Source organism: Cervus canadensis, chromosome 4 (assembly GCF_019320065.1).
Source record: "Cervus canadensis isolate Bull #8, Minnesota chromosome 4, ASM1932006v1, whole genome shotgun sequence".
Lineage (NCBI taxonomy): Eukaryota > Metazoa > Chordata > Mammalia > Artiodactyla > Cervidae > Cervus > Cervus canadensis.
The window spans coordinates 8,929,458-8,949,232 of NC_057389.1; the positions used below are offsets into that span (position 1 = coordinate 8,929,458).

General features: G+C 36.6%; 2 protein-coding genes across 13 annotated transcripts in view; one reads left to right on the top strand and one right to left on the bottom strand.

The window, feature by feature from the left end:
- PPIP5K2 (diphosphoinositol pentakisphosphate kinase 2) overlaps nucleotides 1-15,678 on the bottom strand; it is a 78,118-nt gene extending 62,440 nt beyond the window's left edge. For all 10 annotated transcript variants that reach the window (XM_043464540.1, XM_043464536.1, XM_043464532.1 and 7 more), the window contains exons 1-5: nucleotides 15,209-15,678; nucleotides 7,516-7,901; nucleotides 4,587-4,782; nucleotides 1,891-1,981; nucleotides 711-796 (exon numbers count right to left, since the gene is read on the bottom strand). In XM_043464540.1, the coding sequence (XP_043320475.1) occupies nucleotides 711-796; nucleotides 1,891-1,981; nucleotides 4,587-4,782; nucleotides 7,516-7,629 (487 nt within the window). In that variant the 5' untranslated portion in view covers nucleotides 7,630-7,901; nucleotides 15,209-15,678. The remainder of the gene's footprint in view (nucleotides 1-710; nucleotides 797-1,890; nucleotides 1,982-4,586; nucleotides 4,783-7,515; nucleotides 7,902-15,208) is intronic.
- GIN1 (gypsy retrotransposon integrase 1) overlaps nucleotides 15,593-19,775 on the top strand; it is a 30,517-nt gene continuing 26,334 nt past the window's right edge. For 2 of the 3 annotated variants that reach the window (XM_043464543.1, XM_043464544.1), the window contains exon 1: nucleotides 15,624-15,683. The gene's annotated coding sequence lies outside the window, so the exon portion shown is untranslated. Of the gene's footprint in view, nucleotides 15,684-19,775 lie in introns of all 3 variants that reach the window. The other variant, XM_043464542.1, reaches the window with a different exon arrangement.

A 19,775-nucleotide genomic window follows, 5' to 3' on the forward strand; every position in this document is an offset into this window, starting at 1 on the left:
TTACCAATGGACTACCAGGGAAGTCCTTGATTTGATTTTAACTAAAAATATTTTTATGCAAACATATGCCAGCATTTATTATCTATGATGACATAAGGAACTATATTCTTCAAAAATCTAATGGACCTGCTATAATGCTGGTATCTGGGTTTTAATCAAAGTTGCTCTAATGTACAATATGGTCATTAAAATTCCCCAAAATACTGTTATCAAAATATTCAATATTAAAACAAATAAGCATTTATCTTGCCCTTTTACACTATGTATAACTTACATGCTATGCCGTAAATAAGCAGGAAAATGAAGCAAAAGGAGCTTTAAAATATTAATATTTCAAAATTCTTACTCATCAGAAGTTTAGTTGTGCTATACTAGCATGAAATTTCTAATACTTAATTCAACTGTTATAGACTCGCTTACCCCAATCAATACAAATTTATTAAGTATGTAAAAATTCTTCCTTATGATTCTCAGATATGCCAAACATGGACCCAATAAATATATGATATACACCTCCTGGTTATAGTAAGCCTTCTAGCTCATAATGTCCCATTTTAATTGAAATTTAATTGCCTATTTGGATCGTTTAAAAGAAATTGAATAGAATGCATAAGTTGTTTATAAATTCTATTTAATTATGGAGGAGAGTGGCTCAGAAGTCTTTGTTAAGAGACTTTTAAAACAGCTTGTTTAAAATCTCTTACTCTTACCTTTGGGATTATTTGGGTCACGGTTCAAAATTGCATAACGAGGAAGCAAAATACCTTCAGCTTGAAGAATACTATACACTTCTCTCCTGAAGAAAAAAAGAGAAAACCCTTATTGTTTTTCTACTGTTTCATAATAAGTGTATTACTGTACTATTCATAAAGTATATTACTACTTTTCTACCACTAAAAAAGTCACGTATATAGTCTTTCTTTGTAAGTAAACAAATGTCATTTAAAATACTGAAGAAATGTATTCTCAGGAAATATTCAGTAATATTAGAATAAAACTGCATGCACAAAACTTTCTGTGGCATATTAAAATACTAATTTTTAAAACTGGGAATATAAGTGTATAAAAAAGAAACAGCTAATTAAAGTTGCTATATCACAGTGACAAAATATCACCTAAAGTATTAAAAATCTTATATTCAAAGAATATTTAATGACACGGAAAAATGTTTATGGTCTTTAAAGAGACTACTGATCCTAATTCTGTAAAATGTGAGTGCATATATGTATTGCTTGCTATATGAAAAAATATGGTAGATGTAGTGGCAGGGTTAAATTAAATGCCCTTCTTCATTTATTTTCTAAATTCCTCTAAATGAATGCAGACACAGACACACACACACATATATATGCACTCCCACATACATTCACATTTGTAATATATAGACATCTATCAATACAAAAACCTCGGAAAAATGTTACAAAATTTCAGATATTAATAACATTACTAAGAAAGAAAAAAAAAAAAAGAAAAATAAAAAACTATAAGACCTCACATTTTATATAGCATTTTCTTAGATATAATCTCTTACTGTAATGCTAACACAGAATAAAATATTATGCTAGTAAAATTATAAGGGTAGCCATTAATAGCATCAAATAAATGCAATATATGCATCTGTATTTTACAATTTCTCTTAAATATCTATGTTTTTGATCTGTTAAATGAATTGCTAAGATATATAGTAACATATTTCTCAAAATGGTTCCACTTTACCATAATTTCTTCATCTATAAAACTGTATACAAGTATTTATTACTAAGTATTATTTCCAGGATACCACAAATTTATACATATATATATATAAAAGCATTGGTACTATGCCAGTTTAGGCAGATACTAAATAAATGTTGATTTTCCTCCCTTACTGCAGCCAACTTAACCACTCACCTATCTTGTATGAGATACTGCATATTCAAGTCATTGATTACAAATGGATTCCTGAGTTTGGCATAGGCAACTGCTTTGTCCAGTGGAAATCCTAAGAATACATATTATTAACATATTCTGTACAATCTCAAGTTGACATCTCTAACTTAATCAACTTTAATTTATGCCACATCCCATAAAAGACTAAGTTCATTATGCATATAGCTGTTTTTTGTAAGACAAAATAATAAATACATAAAACTTGATTTATCTTGTACTATTAAATAAATCTTATTTTTTCTTAATTTGATTGGTAAGGCACAGCAAGCCAGTGGTTACATAACTCCATTTAGAGTACTGATATGTTTAGTTGATGCTTCCAAGTCTGCTGATAGAAGGTAAGACTACCTCATATACAAACAGAAATCTATACATAAATAACACAATTGTATTACAATCATCTGGTGTTCTTTTCAAAAAAGTTTTATGTGACTCCTCACTAAGATATTTTGATGCTACACACACAAATTAGCTGATAATTCAAAGAACTGAGGCATCTTTAAAAACAGCAAAAGAAAAAATTAATTTATATTCAACAGACATGCTCTAAATATAAAATATACTGATACTAGGTCAATGTTAACACACCAGAAATTAAGTTCTTAAAATTTCTAGACTTTGGTAAAATTACTAATTACAATGAAAAACAAATCAAAAGGCAGATATAATAAGAGATTTTTTAAAAATCTAAATTATTTTAATGGTTATACTTCACTTTCTGTATTGACACTAAAAGACTCCAATTTTATCCATCAACATGTATGATTAAGAATGGCAGGATACAAGAGAAGTTAACAGCATAAACTAGGGTTCAAATCCTAATTCTATCTTTCATCAGCTGTGTGACCTCGGGCAAGTTTATTTCACATCTCTAAGTCTCCGATTCCCAGCTGTAAAGGAATATTTTAACAGTCTTACCTAGAAAGGTTTTTGGGAAATCAAATAAAATAGTCCATATGAAACATTTATTACAGTATCTGGCATAATAAATATTCAATAAATGTTAATTTATTATTCCCTAAGTAACAATATTTTAATACATTTCTTATCTAAGGAAAAGGGTAACAGTCAGCAGGCACACATAGTATTTAACTACAGTATGCTACAGTGTATCTGTGAAGACACTATTTTGTAGCATTATCAGAATAGTTGAGAGGAAGTGTTAAACTTGAAGTTAAAAAAAAAAAGCTATGGTTAGTTAAAAAAGATTTATTTCTAAATTAACATTTAAATACTCTATACCAAGAATCACTTGGCCATAAATCACAGACCCTTCCAGTTTTATGACTAAGAATTCATCACTTACTGTAAAGATATCACAATGTCTATGGTTTGAAGCCTTCCAACAGAATTCAGGAAATAAGAAACCCCTATATAGTCATTATCCTGCTTTGGCTGCTGTTAAAGAGACAGCATATGGGATATGACCTTAGGTAGTAGCTAGATTTTATAAGTAAATAACTAACTTTTACTTAATAAATATGAAGAACCATGTGATGGTAAGGGAAGAACACCTTATCCTCCAGGTTAAGCAAACTTTTAAGATTCTCTGAAATGAGTATCTTCAGTCTGTAAAGAAGAGCAGGGTTTTGTCTTCTCCATGAAATGATGAAAATCAATATACATATCTCATCTATGGGAATACAGTTTTGACCTGCTGCATCCCCTTATTGCTAAAGGTGATGCTTTTTAAATTCCTAACTACAGCGAGACTTTAACACAGTTGGAGGCCACATAGTTTGCTAACAAAAATGATTTACTGTGAACACATTTATTATATAACTGAGTGCAAGTATTTTAGAGTTCTAAGTGAAAATTCAGATTCTTCGGTTATAAATTTTCAGATATACACTTAATAACTTTTGATTAGTGCACTTTGTCTGACTCTGCAACCCCATGGACTATAGCCCACCAGGCTCCTCTGTCCATGGGATTCTCCAGGCCAGAGTACTAAAGTGGGTTGCCATTCCCTTCTCCAGGGTTTCTTCCCAACCCAGGGATCGAACCCAGGTCTCTGGCATTGCAGGCAGATTCTTTACCATCAGAGCCACCAGGGAAGCCCAAAGTAAATACTTAAGCTTAACTGATATTTCAGTGTGATTTATAAAAAACAGCAAACAAAATAAAAATTCAAATATTATGTTGTTAAGAAATAAAGTATGAATAAGTATAGGAGGAATGATAGATCATTTTCTGTATGGCAAAACATATTGGTTTATAATACTCAAAAATCAATAATTTATTCCAAGAAACTTAAGAGTTGCAAAGATAAACATTCAAAAGTTCATCACAGCCCTATTTTTAATAGTAAAAAACTGGAAACCATCTTACTTTCCGGATATTAGTTAAGCATGATATATTATATCTGCAGGATGATACATGATCATACCATTGAAAACTAGCTTTTTGACAAATGAGTTAAAACGAGAAAACTGCTTGATGTAATTAGGTTAAAAATTAAATATAAAATTACATATACACTATAACATTAAATGTGTTTGTAAAAAATAAACACAGAAAAAAGACTGAAAATATATCAAAATGTTAACATCACTTATCTGTGAGACTAGGTGAGTTTAATTTTACATTTCTATTTTATCTACTAGTTTTATAGTCAGAGAAAATGAAGAGGTTTACCTCCCTGTTTTTTTTAATACCTTTAGAATGAAAAGAAATAAGACAATCACACAAAGGCCAGTTTTCCACTGGTTCATTCAAAATAACATCCTCTTCAAATACTACTACTGTGATATATTTAAATAAGGAGATCCGTTCGAGAATTTCCTTCATCGGTTTGGATTTGGATTTCTTTGCCATGGAACATATTCCAACCACAATCTGCCTTTCTGGAGGCTAAAACAAAAAGAAAACAAAAATAAGGTTGACTTGATAACATCTCCAAAGTACAGCTATCTTAAATCTCTCTCAGGAGTAGATAAAGCATGCAATGAATCAACAGAAGTGACAAATTAACCAAACGGACATTTTTCAAGATTATACTGTTGTGACAAAAAATAGGTTTATACAAAGGTCTGGAAAAAATTTTTTTGAGTTTCAGAACACCACTACAATTTTCATTCAGCTTTCAAACTTAAATACTTCCTTAACTGGCTCAGGCATTTATTTGTCTTCTTCACACCAAAAAAGAGCAAATAAGGCCTAAAATAAAAAGGACAATGGGAGAGAGATAAAGAACTCTCTTCCCTAAAATAAGACGTTCTCATTACAAAGCTATGCAGAGTTAAACTACTTTTGTAGATTGAGTTTGAATGTATGTTGATCACCAATGAAAACTTAAAAGGAAATTTTAGAGAAAGCCACAGTGCTAAACAGAGGTGTCTATGCTCTTGACACCCCAATCTTCACACTCAACATTCCTAGTTTACAGTGTTGCTCATCTCTGGCAAAATGCTACAGCTCATTGCTACAGCTCAAACGCCGTGATTCAGCCTGAAATTTAAAATGCAGAGTACAGAAACAACTTATGAAGTTCTATAATTATTCAAGATTCATCCTAAGGTCTTTGCATTCAGATACTTTGAGCTTTATCAAATATAAAGCAGTGTCCAGTTTTCCATTTCAGTTCTTCTCTCTTCTGTGTTTCATATGACATTATAATCCGGGCTCAGAAGTGTTTCACTAGGCTCTTATTATAAATCTGAGAGTAACCCTGGACAACACCTGAACTGCTCTTCATGCTTAGCAGTGTTTCTTTATTGCCTCTTCTCACTCATATGAAATTTAGAGTTCAAAATTGGTACTGGATTTGATGTTACCAAAGATTGTAAATTCTAACCTCCCTAGGATCTGCTTTCACTCTCCGATCATTCAGTTTTATGTTCTTCAATTCTTTCCTGATCAAAAGCCTTGACACAACTCATTATGATGTTCCTAATGTAGACTTCCCCAGACAACAAGAGTACTCAGCCTAACATCTTTGATATCTTAAAAACAATCTACAACATATCATTTCCTCAACCTATTGGTCAAATGAACCAAATCAAGTTCCTCAGAAGTAACTATGCACCACCAATGTGAACTCTATTTAATTAATACCAGTATTCCAAGAACTATGCTAAACACTAAGAGTTACATATATAGAAACTACCTGTCTTCAAGCACTTTGAATCTAACAGGGAACACAGTAATACAGTTCCTAATGATAACAGAAGTACAGACGTCAAAGTATGGAAGTACTACTGATGCAAAAACATTCAAGTTCCTCAAGGGAAAAAGAGCCAAGGAGAGGGGAAAGAATGAACAACAGGAAATCTGAGGTTTGAAGAATAACAAATCATTCACAAGGTATCCAAAAAGGAGGGACATTTCATAGAGGTCAAGGAGCACTCACACTAGCAAAGAGGCACAGGACAGATGGAGTATGTGGGAAGCAATCTGGTACTGCTGCAACATGAAAGGTGGACAGCAGACAGACAAGTGCAGCTCTAGACACAGGAGAAGCAAAAGGCCTTCTATGGAGGAAGACTGGACGGGGTTTATCAGTGCTATTCTCAATGTGCCCAGATGAACCCTAACAAAGAGCTAAGGGTAGCAGAGGCAGAATCAATGGTACTTTCCTGTCTAAGTCAGTCAGAGAAGCTCTGCTTTTATTTTTTAGTGAGTAGACTTTTTTCACATGAGACTTGAGATGAAGAAGTTTTAGCTGATATGAAGTTTGAAAATCATTGTTTTTTCCCTAGGGGTGAGATGTGGGGTGGGATTTTAAATGGGTGACAGCCCGATTTTGCATTTCAAATATATCACTGCACCGTGAAAGCTGTTCTTAAATAACTATGACAAAATTTGAAGTCATCTAATAACTATTTTTAGTACATTTTTACTACTGAAATCAAGGATAACACGTTTTTGTTTTAAAATGAAATTATCTTTTCAATTGGGAATATAAGAAAAACATATTTTAAGTTTGTATTTTAAATCAGTTCTGTATGTGTAAAGGGACAAAAATGATGAGCAATAAAAATGTTGAGCTAACCATAGCAAAATAAACATAATAAATGTGTATTAAACATTTGGTATGGTTTACATATACACGTACAAATTCCCATAGATACTTGAGGTAGTTTCCACTAGCTATGCAGTTTAGACTTCTGAATAGTTAATAAATAGGGATATCTTCAGGTAAATAAGTACCACTTGTGTTGACAACATTGCAAACTTAATGAACCGGGTTAAGCTGTCTTCTTTAGGACCTTTAAAGTCCTTTATTCTTGATGTATTTGTTATGTACTTCTACATACAAGGAACTCTTTTGATTTACGGCCCTAATTACTCTTTCTCCTTGTCACCTTTTCTCCCCAGCCCTGTGTTATACTAGGCATATCACTGAAAGACACTAAAATAGTCATTATGAAACAACTTAGAAATGTGACCTCTAATCGTCTTCCTGAAGCACTATAGAGTCAATAGTGTTACTAATGAAACACAGTACGTCTTTTCAGTTTAAAAATTTCCAACAAAATTCAATGTGGGGGGAAAAAAAAAGTCTTCCCTTGTTTAAGACAATGGTATCAATTCCCCTTCACAGTGATCAGTAAAAATCTTACTGGTCTTCAAACAAACACTTACAGACTCATCTTCCTCCTCCTCATCTTCATCTGCATGGTGGAAGAAGTGTCGATAATTTCCAGCGTTTATTTCTGTATCTTCGGGTCCAACAAAGAATCTGGGGGCTTCACTCATTTTTATTTCATTGACATAAATATAATTTAAACGTGCTATGCTAAAACTGTTTCTACATAAACAGTACCTGAAAAAAGCATTCTCTCTATACTAACTGACACATGGGTCTGTTGCAGCTTGTTTCTGCTTATACAATCACTTGAATGTGTGGTGACAGTTAGTTGGCAAGTGTTCATGTGTTCTCAGATATCATTACTTCATTGTTGATGCAGTTTAAAAGACAAAGATAGTGAGGTTACTTCTTCGGTGAGTTGATGTGGCAATCCTTTTACCTAAAAGGCAATGAAAAAAGTAATTTTGGAGACTGTACTTCAAAAACACTCAAGTAAAAATAACTTTGACATTTGTAAAATTATTACCAATAACTTGATTTACAAATGAAAAGACATTTTCTCTCATAAATTTAAGAAATTTATACTCTCATTTTCAATATACATCTTGAATATCTGACAAAGATGATACATAATAACAAGATTTAAAAAAAAAGACTACACTAAATTCCTTAAGTCTAAAAATGTCTAATGAATTAAGAGAAAATTACTCAAATTATAACAAAATCATAAAAAGACACATCTCTCTGGACACAGTTCAGTAATATCTGAAGAGCATGGAAAAGAATAGATGAAATATAATGCAGGCTTAAAAGCAACTGACAACTATACAACAATCTAAAATTACATTATATCAATTTCTAAAAGGCTTCAATTTGTAAAAGTTCAATTTGCAAACAGGTTTTTTTGGGGACCATAACCATTCTGCATTTTGATCTCACATATAAATCAACAAAACAATATTAGAACGAAAACAAGATTTCATTATAAAAGCAGCTCGTCAACTTTTAGCATCAAAAACACTTTTGCAATACTGTGTAATAACTATAAATGAAGTATAACCTTTAAAAATTGTGAATCACTGTATCATATACTTGGGTGGATTCTGGGAGTTGGTGATAGACAGGGAGGCCTGGCGTGCTGCAGTTCATGGGGTCACAAAGAGTCGGACATAACTGAGCGACTGAACTGAACTTACATAATTGTTGGTTAATCACTAAGTCATGTCCAACTCTTCTGCGATCCCATTGACTGTAGTCCACCAGATTCCTCTGTCCATGGGATTTCCCAGGGAAGGATACTGGAGTGGTTTATCATTTCCTTCTCCAAAGAATCTTCTCACACAGGGATCAAACCTTCGTATCCTGCACTGGCAGGTGGATTCTTTACCACTGAGTCCAGGGGAAGACCTAACTTACATAATATGTCAACTATACCTCAATTTATAAAAATTTAAAGTAAAAAATAAAGCCTAAAAAAAACCTCTTTGGCAAATCTACTAAAATCTATGAATCTTCTCAGAAAAAAAAGCACATGTACACTAAATTCTGCAAGGAACTGTATGTGATTGACAGAGCATCCAAACCTTTCCACAAAAACTGATGCCCATGAACATCAGTTTAAGAACTATCATAACAATGATATAACCACAAAATATTCCTTAGCAAAGTTGTTTACATGTACTTGGTTCCTTGGTTATGTTAAAACTAAAAACTACCAAGATGAAACTACTGGATTAGAAGCAAGCTAGATAGATGCCCATCAGCAGATGAACGGATAAGGAAGTTGTGGTACATATACACTATGGAATATTACTCAGCCATTAAAAAGAATTCATTTGAATCAGTTCTAATAAGATGGATGAAACCGTATACTAACGCATATATATGGAATTTAGAAAGATGGTAACGATAACCCTATATGCAAAACAGAAAAAGAGACACAGACGTACAAAACAGACTTTTAGACTCTGTGGGAGAAGGTGAGGGTGGGATGTTCTGAGAGAACAGCATTGAAACAAGTATACTATCAAGGGTGAAACAGATCACCAGCCCAGATTGGATGCATGAGACAAGTGCTTCAGGGCGGTGCACTGGGAAGACCCAGAGGGATGGGATGGGGAGGGAGGCGGGAGGGGGGATCGGGATGGGGAATACATGTAAATCCATGGCTGATTCATGTCAATGTATGGCAAAAACCACTACAATACTGTAAAGTAATTAGCCTCCAACTAATAAAAATAAATGGGGAAAAAAAAAAAAAGAAACTACTGGATTAAACATTCTTAAGAGTTGAATGATAAGCTAGCTAGAATTGCAAAGCATAATGCCAAAAATCCTATTCCTAAAGGTCTAATTCCAGTTTAATTGGTGATACCCTATGAAACATTAAAATTAGTTTACCTAGCCAGGTTTGCCTTTATCCACCTTTAAAATTGTAACTACATTGTTATGAAATTTTAAAGTTTGTGATTAAAGAATAAAAGCAAAATCATTCACTTTATATATCAGTGCTTTTTATTCCTATTTCCCTTGCACTGTTTTACGTATAAAAGATATGTGCTGAAAAAGAACAAAATAAAGTTTCTAATTGTAAAACTTGGAGGTGAGTTGATCTCAGTTTTCTTTTGTATCAAAAGGCAAACATCTTTGGTTTCTTTTTACTTTTTTACTCCTCCTATCCATCTAAAACTAGTCTAATATTTACTAACAGAAAGGGCATGTGTTCTAGAGTCAGATATACCTATTTAAATCTTTCATTAAATGACAAACAGATTATGCTAGTTTCTCTAAGTCCGTTTCTTCATCTATAGAAAAAGGGAGTATCATAAAACCCTGTACCTTTGTGAAAAGTAAGTAAATGTTTGGTATAGATTAAGCACTCAAACTTTCGTTTCCACAGGCACTCTATAAACTACGCTCCCTACTAACATAACATGAAAACCTAACAGAATGAATATTGCCCATTATTTGTGGATGTAAATCTATTCAACAAATAGCTTTTAACCTATTATAGAGAAGGTACAGTATTAGATGTGGCAATACAAAGTAAACATGAACCTTTTTCTTAAGGAGCTTAAGGTCTAGAAGGAAGACAGCCAAGTAAATTAACATTTTCTGTTTTAGTGTGGTAAGTGCACCAACAAAGCTGGACAATAGAAATATGCTATAAGGTCTCTAGTCATCTAAGGAGGCAACAGAGAGAGCTGTTTATCAGTACATATAAAAGCATGTTCACTTATATATACATGTATGCATGCAAGTATGTATATACGTACACACTTTATGGCATTACTTTAAAATTGTACTTTTTCTAATTTAGCTACTCTAATGAAAGCAATAAGAATCCTGTTCTACAGCCAGAATTTAAAATTAATCCTCAAAATTAATTAGTGTCCATCATGAAAAGTCTAGAGTGCATAAAAATGAAATTTTAGAGATAAATAATACCATGACCCAGTGGCAGAACTACTGACTGTAGTTCTTAGTTATGGAATTACTGGGTTGTATTTACTACTAGTCCCTTTACAATATATTTTCCCAAATTTTTGAGCTACTTTATACATGTATTATGTGTGAGTAGAAATATGCTTGTGGAGAAAAACGTGTATCCTGTACATTTCTTCCAAGAGTATTAATTAATGATTTATCTGTCCCCTTCTCTTCGCTTAAATTCTGTTTCAGTCTTCAACACTGCTTCAAGTATATAAATGTATGTCCCCCATCTGATTATGAGTTTAGGTCTGAAAATCTCATTCACTCATTTGGAGAGAGACAACAGACAAATCAACAAATAAATGTATGTTAGGAAGACCTCAATAATATAGTGATATCTGAGTAGAAATATGAATTAAATGAGGAAACCAGCCATGGAGTTATATGATAAGAGCATTCCAGATAAGAAACAAACTATAAAGGTCCTAAAACTGATAAATATGTGGCATATTTCCCATGACCAAGGAAAAGTAAGGAGACCATTGCAGCTGGAGCAGAGCAAGAAAAAATGGCAGGAAATAAAGTTGGAAAAGTAACTAGGATGCATACAGAGGACTGAGAAACCACAGTGAGAGTTTTCAATTTTATTAAATGTGGCTGGATTTAAGAGAATGGGAGAAGTAGAGGCAAGGTATACTGACAATTTTTTAGGAGGGCTTTGCTATAAAGGTAGGCAAAGGCCTTCTTTTTTGTTTCTCTTTTGATATATGAATGATACTTACAAATACCAGAAATGGACTGAACAGGCTAGTGGTTAAAAGTGTGGATTCTGGAGCCAAAAAGACTTGATGGTGAATCTTAATTCCAGTAGCTGTGTGACCTTGAGCAAGTTAATTAACCTCTCAGAGCCTCAGTAAATTGTATCTATCTTTCAAGTCATTTTACAGATTAAGTTATATTTTAAAAGGTCTTATATCCCATTGCTCAGGCAATATTCCATACCAATTTAATCAAAACATTTGGGAGAAGGGCCCAGGTACTTTTATGGCTCCTCAGAATCTAATGTGCAGCTGAGTTTGAGAACCAGTGTACAACTCAAAAAAAGAAGGGGGAGTGTAGAACAATGGAAGCACATAGTAAGCAAAACATGTGTTTGCTCCTTATGAGAGCATGCTATTATTATAGGAAATCTGATGATCTGATAAAAAACAGAAGTGATGAAGCAGAGTCTTGTCTTCTTGATGCTTGGCACATCAAACATCAAGTACCTAACAAATATTCCTCCACAAACCTTTCCTTAACAATTTCCAAGATTTTTTCGCTGAATCATTCACTTTGACCTTTGGTCACCTGCAACCTTGGCATTACTTAATTGTTTTGGTTACGTATATCCCTTCAAAACATGATAAGCTTCAAGAGAATGAACATTTATTCAACACTGCTACCTGGCAAGTAATTTGTTAACCCAGAGCCTCCCAACACATAGCCTCACCATGAATCAATACTTTAAGCATATGCCAAAAAAATTGTCTCAGCATTTTTGGAACCCAGAATCCCCTGGCCAGTTACCTCCAACACTGCTCTCTACAGTTTCTCCTGGAAACACTGCACAAACACTATCATTTTCTATGCGTGCTCTAACAAGAAAGTTGGGAAGTAGTTGTGACTTTGTGATTTTGCGATTATTCTCAGCAATCCTAGGATTATTTTCCTCATTTGATAAATGCTTGCAGTACATAAATGTCCATCATTATAAATGAGGACATGAAGCATAGAAAGTTCAAGAAATTCAACTGTAATCACACAATCAATAAGAGCTGTAAAAACAAATCAAATCCAGGTCCAAAGACCATCATAAACACTTAAAGGCAAAACCAGGACTCCACAGTCCTTATCACAGCATTACCCACACTTAATAAATACTTATAAAGCTAAAAGTATGAAATAAATCTATTTTTTGTTCCCCCTACCCAAGTGGAATGTACACTGAAGCACAAAATGAAATCTCATGGGCATGACAGGAGATCCAAGACATTCTAAATGAATTGCTATTTCACCTGAATCCCTGATGAACCAAATATAGCATATGCCTTTCCGCATTATAGAGCATTTCAATCAACCTATATCCTGTCATAAATTCCAAAACATGTAACTGTTTGACTTTAAAGACATTAAAGACATTATATTATACAAATATCAGAGTTGAGCCTTTCCCATTTTTAAGATTCTTTCTATAGTAATAGTCCCATAAAGGACTGGCTACATTAGAATTACCTGGGAATATCTGTAAAAACCGAAGTTACTAGACCTACCACAAATCTTCTGCAGCAGCATTTCTTAACCAGATAATCTATATTTCAGCAAATCAATGTACAGCCAGATTTGGTAATCTGTTTATTTGTGCAAAACACAAATACCTCTTAAGGCTGATTTCTAATTTGAAATTAGTACATGCTACTGAAGTATCCACACTCAAAGCATTGGTTCTCAAACTCTATATTGCGTTGCAATCACTTGGAAGGCTTGTTAAACCACTGAACTAAGAGCCTGAAAGTCACACCTCTGCCAACCCTCAAATACACATCAGTACCCTCTCCCATCCTTTATGCTCCACAGCATTCTGGATCTATCTTAATGTTTCCACTAGAGTTATGGTTTTCCTCCCCAACTTTCTATTGTGAAAATTTTCAAATATTCAGAGAAATTGAAAGAACAGCTTACTATAAACTCCTATATACCCACCACTGGACTCAACAACGGCTCTACCATCTAAGTTGTAGACATGAATACATGTCACCTCTAAATACTTTTGTATACATCTCCTAAAAACAAGGGCATGCTCTTACATAACCACAATATCATTTCCACATAAGAAAATTAATGGTTCTATAACACTACTCAAATGTAGTTGAATGGATGCTTTTAGAGAACAAAGATGTCATCTATAAATTCCCAGTACTTTTACATAGCATTTATTTGGGTGAGGAGTAAGTGTTCCACCAATTGCTAAATTTAATACCCTCACAACAACTACCCTGCAAGTCAGGAGTTTAAACCTTGCAATAGCAAGCTTTGATTATACAACCTGCACCTTCTGCCCAACCATTTAATCACTTGCTTTAAACAAGGCCATGTAAATTATCTTGGCTTCTGAATTATTTATTCTGCCTCAGAATAGTAAAGCTCCATGAAGACAGCTTGTGTAGGTCGTTAGACACAAGCAGAAATCTCAAATATTTTTCTTAGCAATACTTTCAGCTACTGAAAACCTTAGTAAAGAAAACTGGAAGCCATGACGCATACTGGTAGGACAAAGGTAATGTTAATAGTTTAAAATATTCAGATAGGTGAAGTCTGAAAAGCCGGCTTTTCAATACAGGTTCGAACATTTACTAACAGCAAAAATTTACTAGGGCAAGTGAAGTGAGGCTTAGAGATGAGCCTCAGTTCCTACCTCTGTCAAATGAGAATAACAGTCTAATTCACCTCTTGGAATCGTTCAGAGAAGTACAGAAGACAAGACGTAAAGCACTTGGGACACACAAGAACTCAGTGAACGGCAGCTATTTTTTAATTTGCTTGAAACCAAACCTTTTATTTTTCACGCGGAATTTTCAGCAGCGAAGCAAAACCCTGTCCCACTGCAGAGCTAAAGTCAGCAAGGAGAGCTTCCTATTTCCAGAGCGAGGCTTGCCCGCACGCGGACGCCGAGGCTGGCGTTCTGCACAGGGCTGCAAAGGTCGCAGGCGCCAGGAAGCCGCGGAGAGCCTGGTCCGGGGCCCCGGCGGTCCCCAGCCTCACCCCTTCTCCCTCGGCAGCGCGCGGGGACGCCACCCTCTCCCAACCGGTTCGGCGCGACAGGGCCCCGCAGCCTCCTCCGCGGAGGACGCGGCTGTGGGTGTCCTCAAGCGGGGTGGAGGGAGCAGGCGAGGGGCAGACGGGCGAAGACTGAGGAGGGAAAAGGAAAGCAGCCGTTCTCTACCTGCCCTCCCCAAACTCGAGACTGCCGACTCTAGGGGAACGAAACCGCCAGCGCCTCGCTAGTGCCTTTCGAGCTGAGGTGAGACCTCCGTTACTTCAAAGCCCAGAAAGGGAAGAGGGAAGGAATGGAGGAGGAGAAATGTAGACGCCGAAGGATCCCTTCCAGGCTGTGACGGCCACTCCGCCACACCCGGGCCGCCTTTCTCTCTGGCCACACGCGCCGCGGAGGAGCGGCAGCCAGAGCTTTGAAACAGCTGCCCTGCCAACCGCTGGGGACTAGGCTCCGCATCTCGATTCTCCTCAGTTCTCGGGGGCCCCCCCAGCCCCCCGCACCTGCCACGGCTGCGGTCGTCACGCGAACTGCAGGAGATGTCCGAGTCCATTCAGGGACTCCATTTCCCCCCCTTAATCCCGGGGGAGCGGGGGTTGGGGTGCGGGCAGGATGGAGGTGCCCGTCGAAGAAGACTCCAGCTGCTAGCGGGAACGTGGGTCTTCTCTCCTCAGCAGCTGCTGAAGGGCCCACAAAGAGGTACCAAAGGTACTACCGCACCTCCCGAAGCCCGGTCACGCCTCTTCCCCTCCCGCTCCCGGTCTCACACAGAAACCTCCCCGGGCGGAACGACTTCCGGCAAGAGCCAGCCGATCCCCGCCTAACCTTTTCTGACCGCGGCTCCGAGACACCCTCCCCCCCTCCCCGGCAGAAACACGCCCCTTGTGAACAACCACACGAATAGTTCCGCTTCCGGCAGCACCACATAAGTCGCGAGAGGAAGCTTAAATCTTGACGGTAGCCTTTTGGACCACTTCGGTGAGTGGTCGTTTTAGTGTGCTCTCACAGCTGCTGATCGTTTTAAAATGAGGCGTGACCTGACTAATTTCAAAGCCAGGAGAGGCAAGCAATTTAAAGAAGGGTTTAATTGGCTTTGTGGAGATTGCGCAGGCGCCCTTGGGGCGGGAGGGCCCTGTTTGGGGCGTTACATTGCCGGCGCCCGCCGAGCCGCGAGGGGCGAGTTCCGTTGTCGGGCTGCGGGAGGTGCCTACCCAAGATAAAATTATTGAAGGAATTAAGTAATAAGTATTTTCACTTAACAGGAGTATTCACTGGTTTCATTTAATGTTTTACCAGGGACAAAGAGTAGAAAAATAACCAGATTGGACCCTGAGTTTTACTTAACAGGTCATTTTCTTGCTTACGCTAAATTTAGCTGGACCTTGCCCGTAAGAATTAGTTAACAGGTAACCAGAACGCCCTGGAAATGCTCAAAGTGGCATCTGAAACTGGGAGCAAACTCGGAAGTTTGAGTGTCGCATTTGTCCGAGAGGAAAGGATTTTCTTCCCCTCCCGCCCCCCTTACTTTATCCTGGTTGTAGTTTCATCGGGCATTTCCCATTTTTGCCCCAGATCAAAAATCTGTGCGGGGAGAGCAACGCGAGCTTACAGGAGAATCTTGTCCTTTTGTTTTAAAGAAAATTACACCTCTGTGGGTTTTCTTTTAAATTAGTATGTCTGAACCAAAATGGAAAAATAGTTTTTTAAAAAATTCATTTCTCACACGTGGCTTCATTTGCATATGGAGATGAAGCCGTTTTTAAGTGAAATTTGCACGTTGAAGCGAAGCAGATTATAGGGAAGAGTCTTGTGTAATTGGATTTCCCAGTCGTTTTCGTTACATAAAATTGTGCTCTTCCAATTTTTCAGAGATTAAAATAGAGTAATGGAGGAGTAAAGTTAATCATCCCAAGTAAAATGCTTATTGAAATACTACAGATTTTAAGTTTTAAAGCTGAAACTCGTGCATATTATAACCTTTTAGAAGCTTCAGTTAGGTGCTCCTGTTGGGTTTTGCCCTAGGTGAAACACAGTGAAATCCCAATTTTATTTAAAGTGGTACTTAACTACCTTTATTAAACACAAGATAAAATTATTAAAGGAATTAGTAATAAGTATTTACACTTAAAAGAAGTATTCACTGGTTTCATTCAATGTTTTACCAGGGACGAAGTGTAAAAAATAATCAGATTTGACCCTGAGAGTCATCAATTAGGAGTTGTAATCAGACAACTTTATTGCCTTTTTTTACTCCTAGGTATTTCAGCACACAAGCAATTATTTGTCAAAGAATTCTTGAAAATATGAGCATATCCAAAAAAAAAGGTGTAGTGTAATCTTCATCTTTATAACTCAAGCCACTTAACTCTCCCTTGTAAACGATTTCTTTCCTTAATAATATTTGCAAACAGACATTTTATTTATGTTTGTTCTGAGTATTACAGCTTAAAGCCATTTTCTCAAAGTAACTGCTGGGGTGGTTTCTAGGGTCCAAGTAGTGAATGTATTAGAGAAGGGAAAAATTATTAGTTCTTTTAAATTTCACCAATAAGTAAATAGCAAACATTTGCAGGAAACTTTTAACCTTCCACTTGGGCTTCCTTGGTGACTCGGACGGTAAAGAATCTACCTGCAATGCAGGAGACCCAGGTGAAGAAGGGAATAGCTCCCACTCCAGTATTTTACCTGGAGAATCCCGTGAACAGAGGACCCTGGCGGACTACAGTCCATGGCGTTGCAAAGAGTTGGACAGGACTGAGTGACTAACACTTTCACTTAGAAGGCCATACTTTTTGTGAACTGATTTTTCTTTCTTATGCATTTCTGTTTCTTCTTGTCATCTGTCTTTACTGACAGAACAGTATTATGGATGATAATACTTAAACATTTTAACAATAATTATACATTGCTTTATCATGTGCAAAGAGCATTTCAAATCCATTATCTCATTGGTCTTTGTAATTGTGAAAAAAAAAGGATAAGTAATATTTCCGTTTTGTCAAACATGGATACTGAGACTTGGGTAACTGTTGCAGGCTAGAAATTTTGACTCCTAAAAGCCTCACCTTCTTCAGTTCAGTTCAGTCATTCAGTCGTGTCCGACTCTTTGCGACCCCATGAACCGCAACACGCCAGGCCTCCCTGTCCATCACCAACTCCTGGAGTCCACCCAAACCTATGTCCATCGAGTCGGTGATGCCATCCAACCATCTCATCCTCTGTCATCCCCTTCTCCTCCTGCCCTCAATCTTTCCCAGCATCAGGGTCTATTCAAATGAATCAGCTCTTCTCATCAGGTGGCCAAAGTATTGGAGTTTCAGCTTCAACATCAGTCCTACCAATGAATATTCAGGGTTGATCTCCTTTAGGATGGACTGGTTGGATCTCCTTGCAGTCCAAGGGACTCTCAAGAGTCTTCTCCAACACCACAGTTCAAAAGCATCAATTCTTCGGCACTCAGCTTTCTTCACAGTCCAACTCTCACATCCATACATGACCATAGCCTTGACTAGATGGACCTTTGTTGACAAAGTAATGTCTCTCCTTTTGAATATGCTGTCTAGGTTGGTCATAACTTTCCTTCCAAGGAGCAAGCGTCTTTTACTTTCATGACTGCAGTCACCATCTGCAATGATTTTGGAGCCCAGAAAAATAAAGTCAGCCACTGTTTCCCCATCTATTTGCCATGAAGTGATGGGACCAGATGCCATGATCTTAGTTTTCTGAATGTTGAGCTTTAAGCCAACTTTTTCACTCTTCTCCTTCACTTTCATCAAGAAGCTTTTTAGTTCCTCTTCACTTTCTGTCATAAGGGTGGTGTCATCTACATATCTGAGGTGATTGATATTTCTCCCGGCAGTCTTGATTCCAGCTTGTGCTTCCTCCAGCCCAGCGTTTCTCCTGCTGTACTCCATAGGCCCTTTCTGAAGTGAAGTAATTGTCACTTTTGAAAGGTGTGCTCTTTTTAAATTCAGTGCTACCTCACCTGTCAGGAAATGCAAGTAATTCTTGTTCATTCACAAATAGTTGAATAGCCACTGTGTCCCTATAAAAGTCACCTTGTAGCTTTTCTAACAGAAGACTGAACCAAGTATCAATGTTATGAAAGCTGAGGATGAGAAATAATTAAATTAGTGGGGGAGAGGGGTTGCGGTTGGAAAAACATGAAATTTGAAACAACAGAGACCAAGGTTTAAATGTCAATGGATGGACTCACTTTATTGCCTTGAGGAGAGCAGATAATCTCTCTGAAGCTCCTCTCTCTGAAGCTCTGTTTTTTAATCTCTGAAATATATGCAAAATTACTACCTACCCCTTGGGATGTTGTGAGGATCATCACATAGTACCGTATAAATGTTTGCAGCTATTTTTAAAATTTGCTTTTGTAGTTATTTTTAAAAATTAATTTAAAAAATTGTTTCCCATCTATAATTTTGGCTTTTCTAGATATCATAAAAAGAGTAGCATGTAGTATGTTTGTAGCCTTTTGTGTCTGGGTTTCGCTTAGTACAGTAATTTTGAGATTCGTCCCTATTAAATATATTTGTAGTTGCTTTTTGCTGAGGGGTATTCCACTATGTGGATCTACCACAATTTGTTTATCCATTCACTTGTTGGTGAACATTTAGACTGTTTTTAGGTTTTGGCTGTTATGAATAAACATTCTAGAAACATTCACATACAGATTTTTGTGTGGACATGTACTTTCATTTCTCTTAAGTTAAAGCTATTTTCCAACATGTTTACACCATTTTTTATTCTTCTTTTTGTGTGTGTGTGTGGAGGGGGTTTGTCATATATTGATATGAATCAGCCATAGAGTTACACGTATTTCCCATCCCGATCCCCCCTCCCACCTCCCTCTCCACCTAATTCCTCTGGGTCTTCCCAGTGCACCAGGCCCGAGCACTTGTCTCATGCATCCCACCTGGGCTGGTGATCTGTTTCACCATAGATAATATACATGCTGTTCTTTCGAAATATCCCACCCTCACCTTCTCCCACAGAGTCCAAAAGTCTGTTCTGTACTTTTGTGTGTCTTTTTCTGTTTTGCATATAGGGTTATCATTA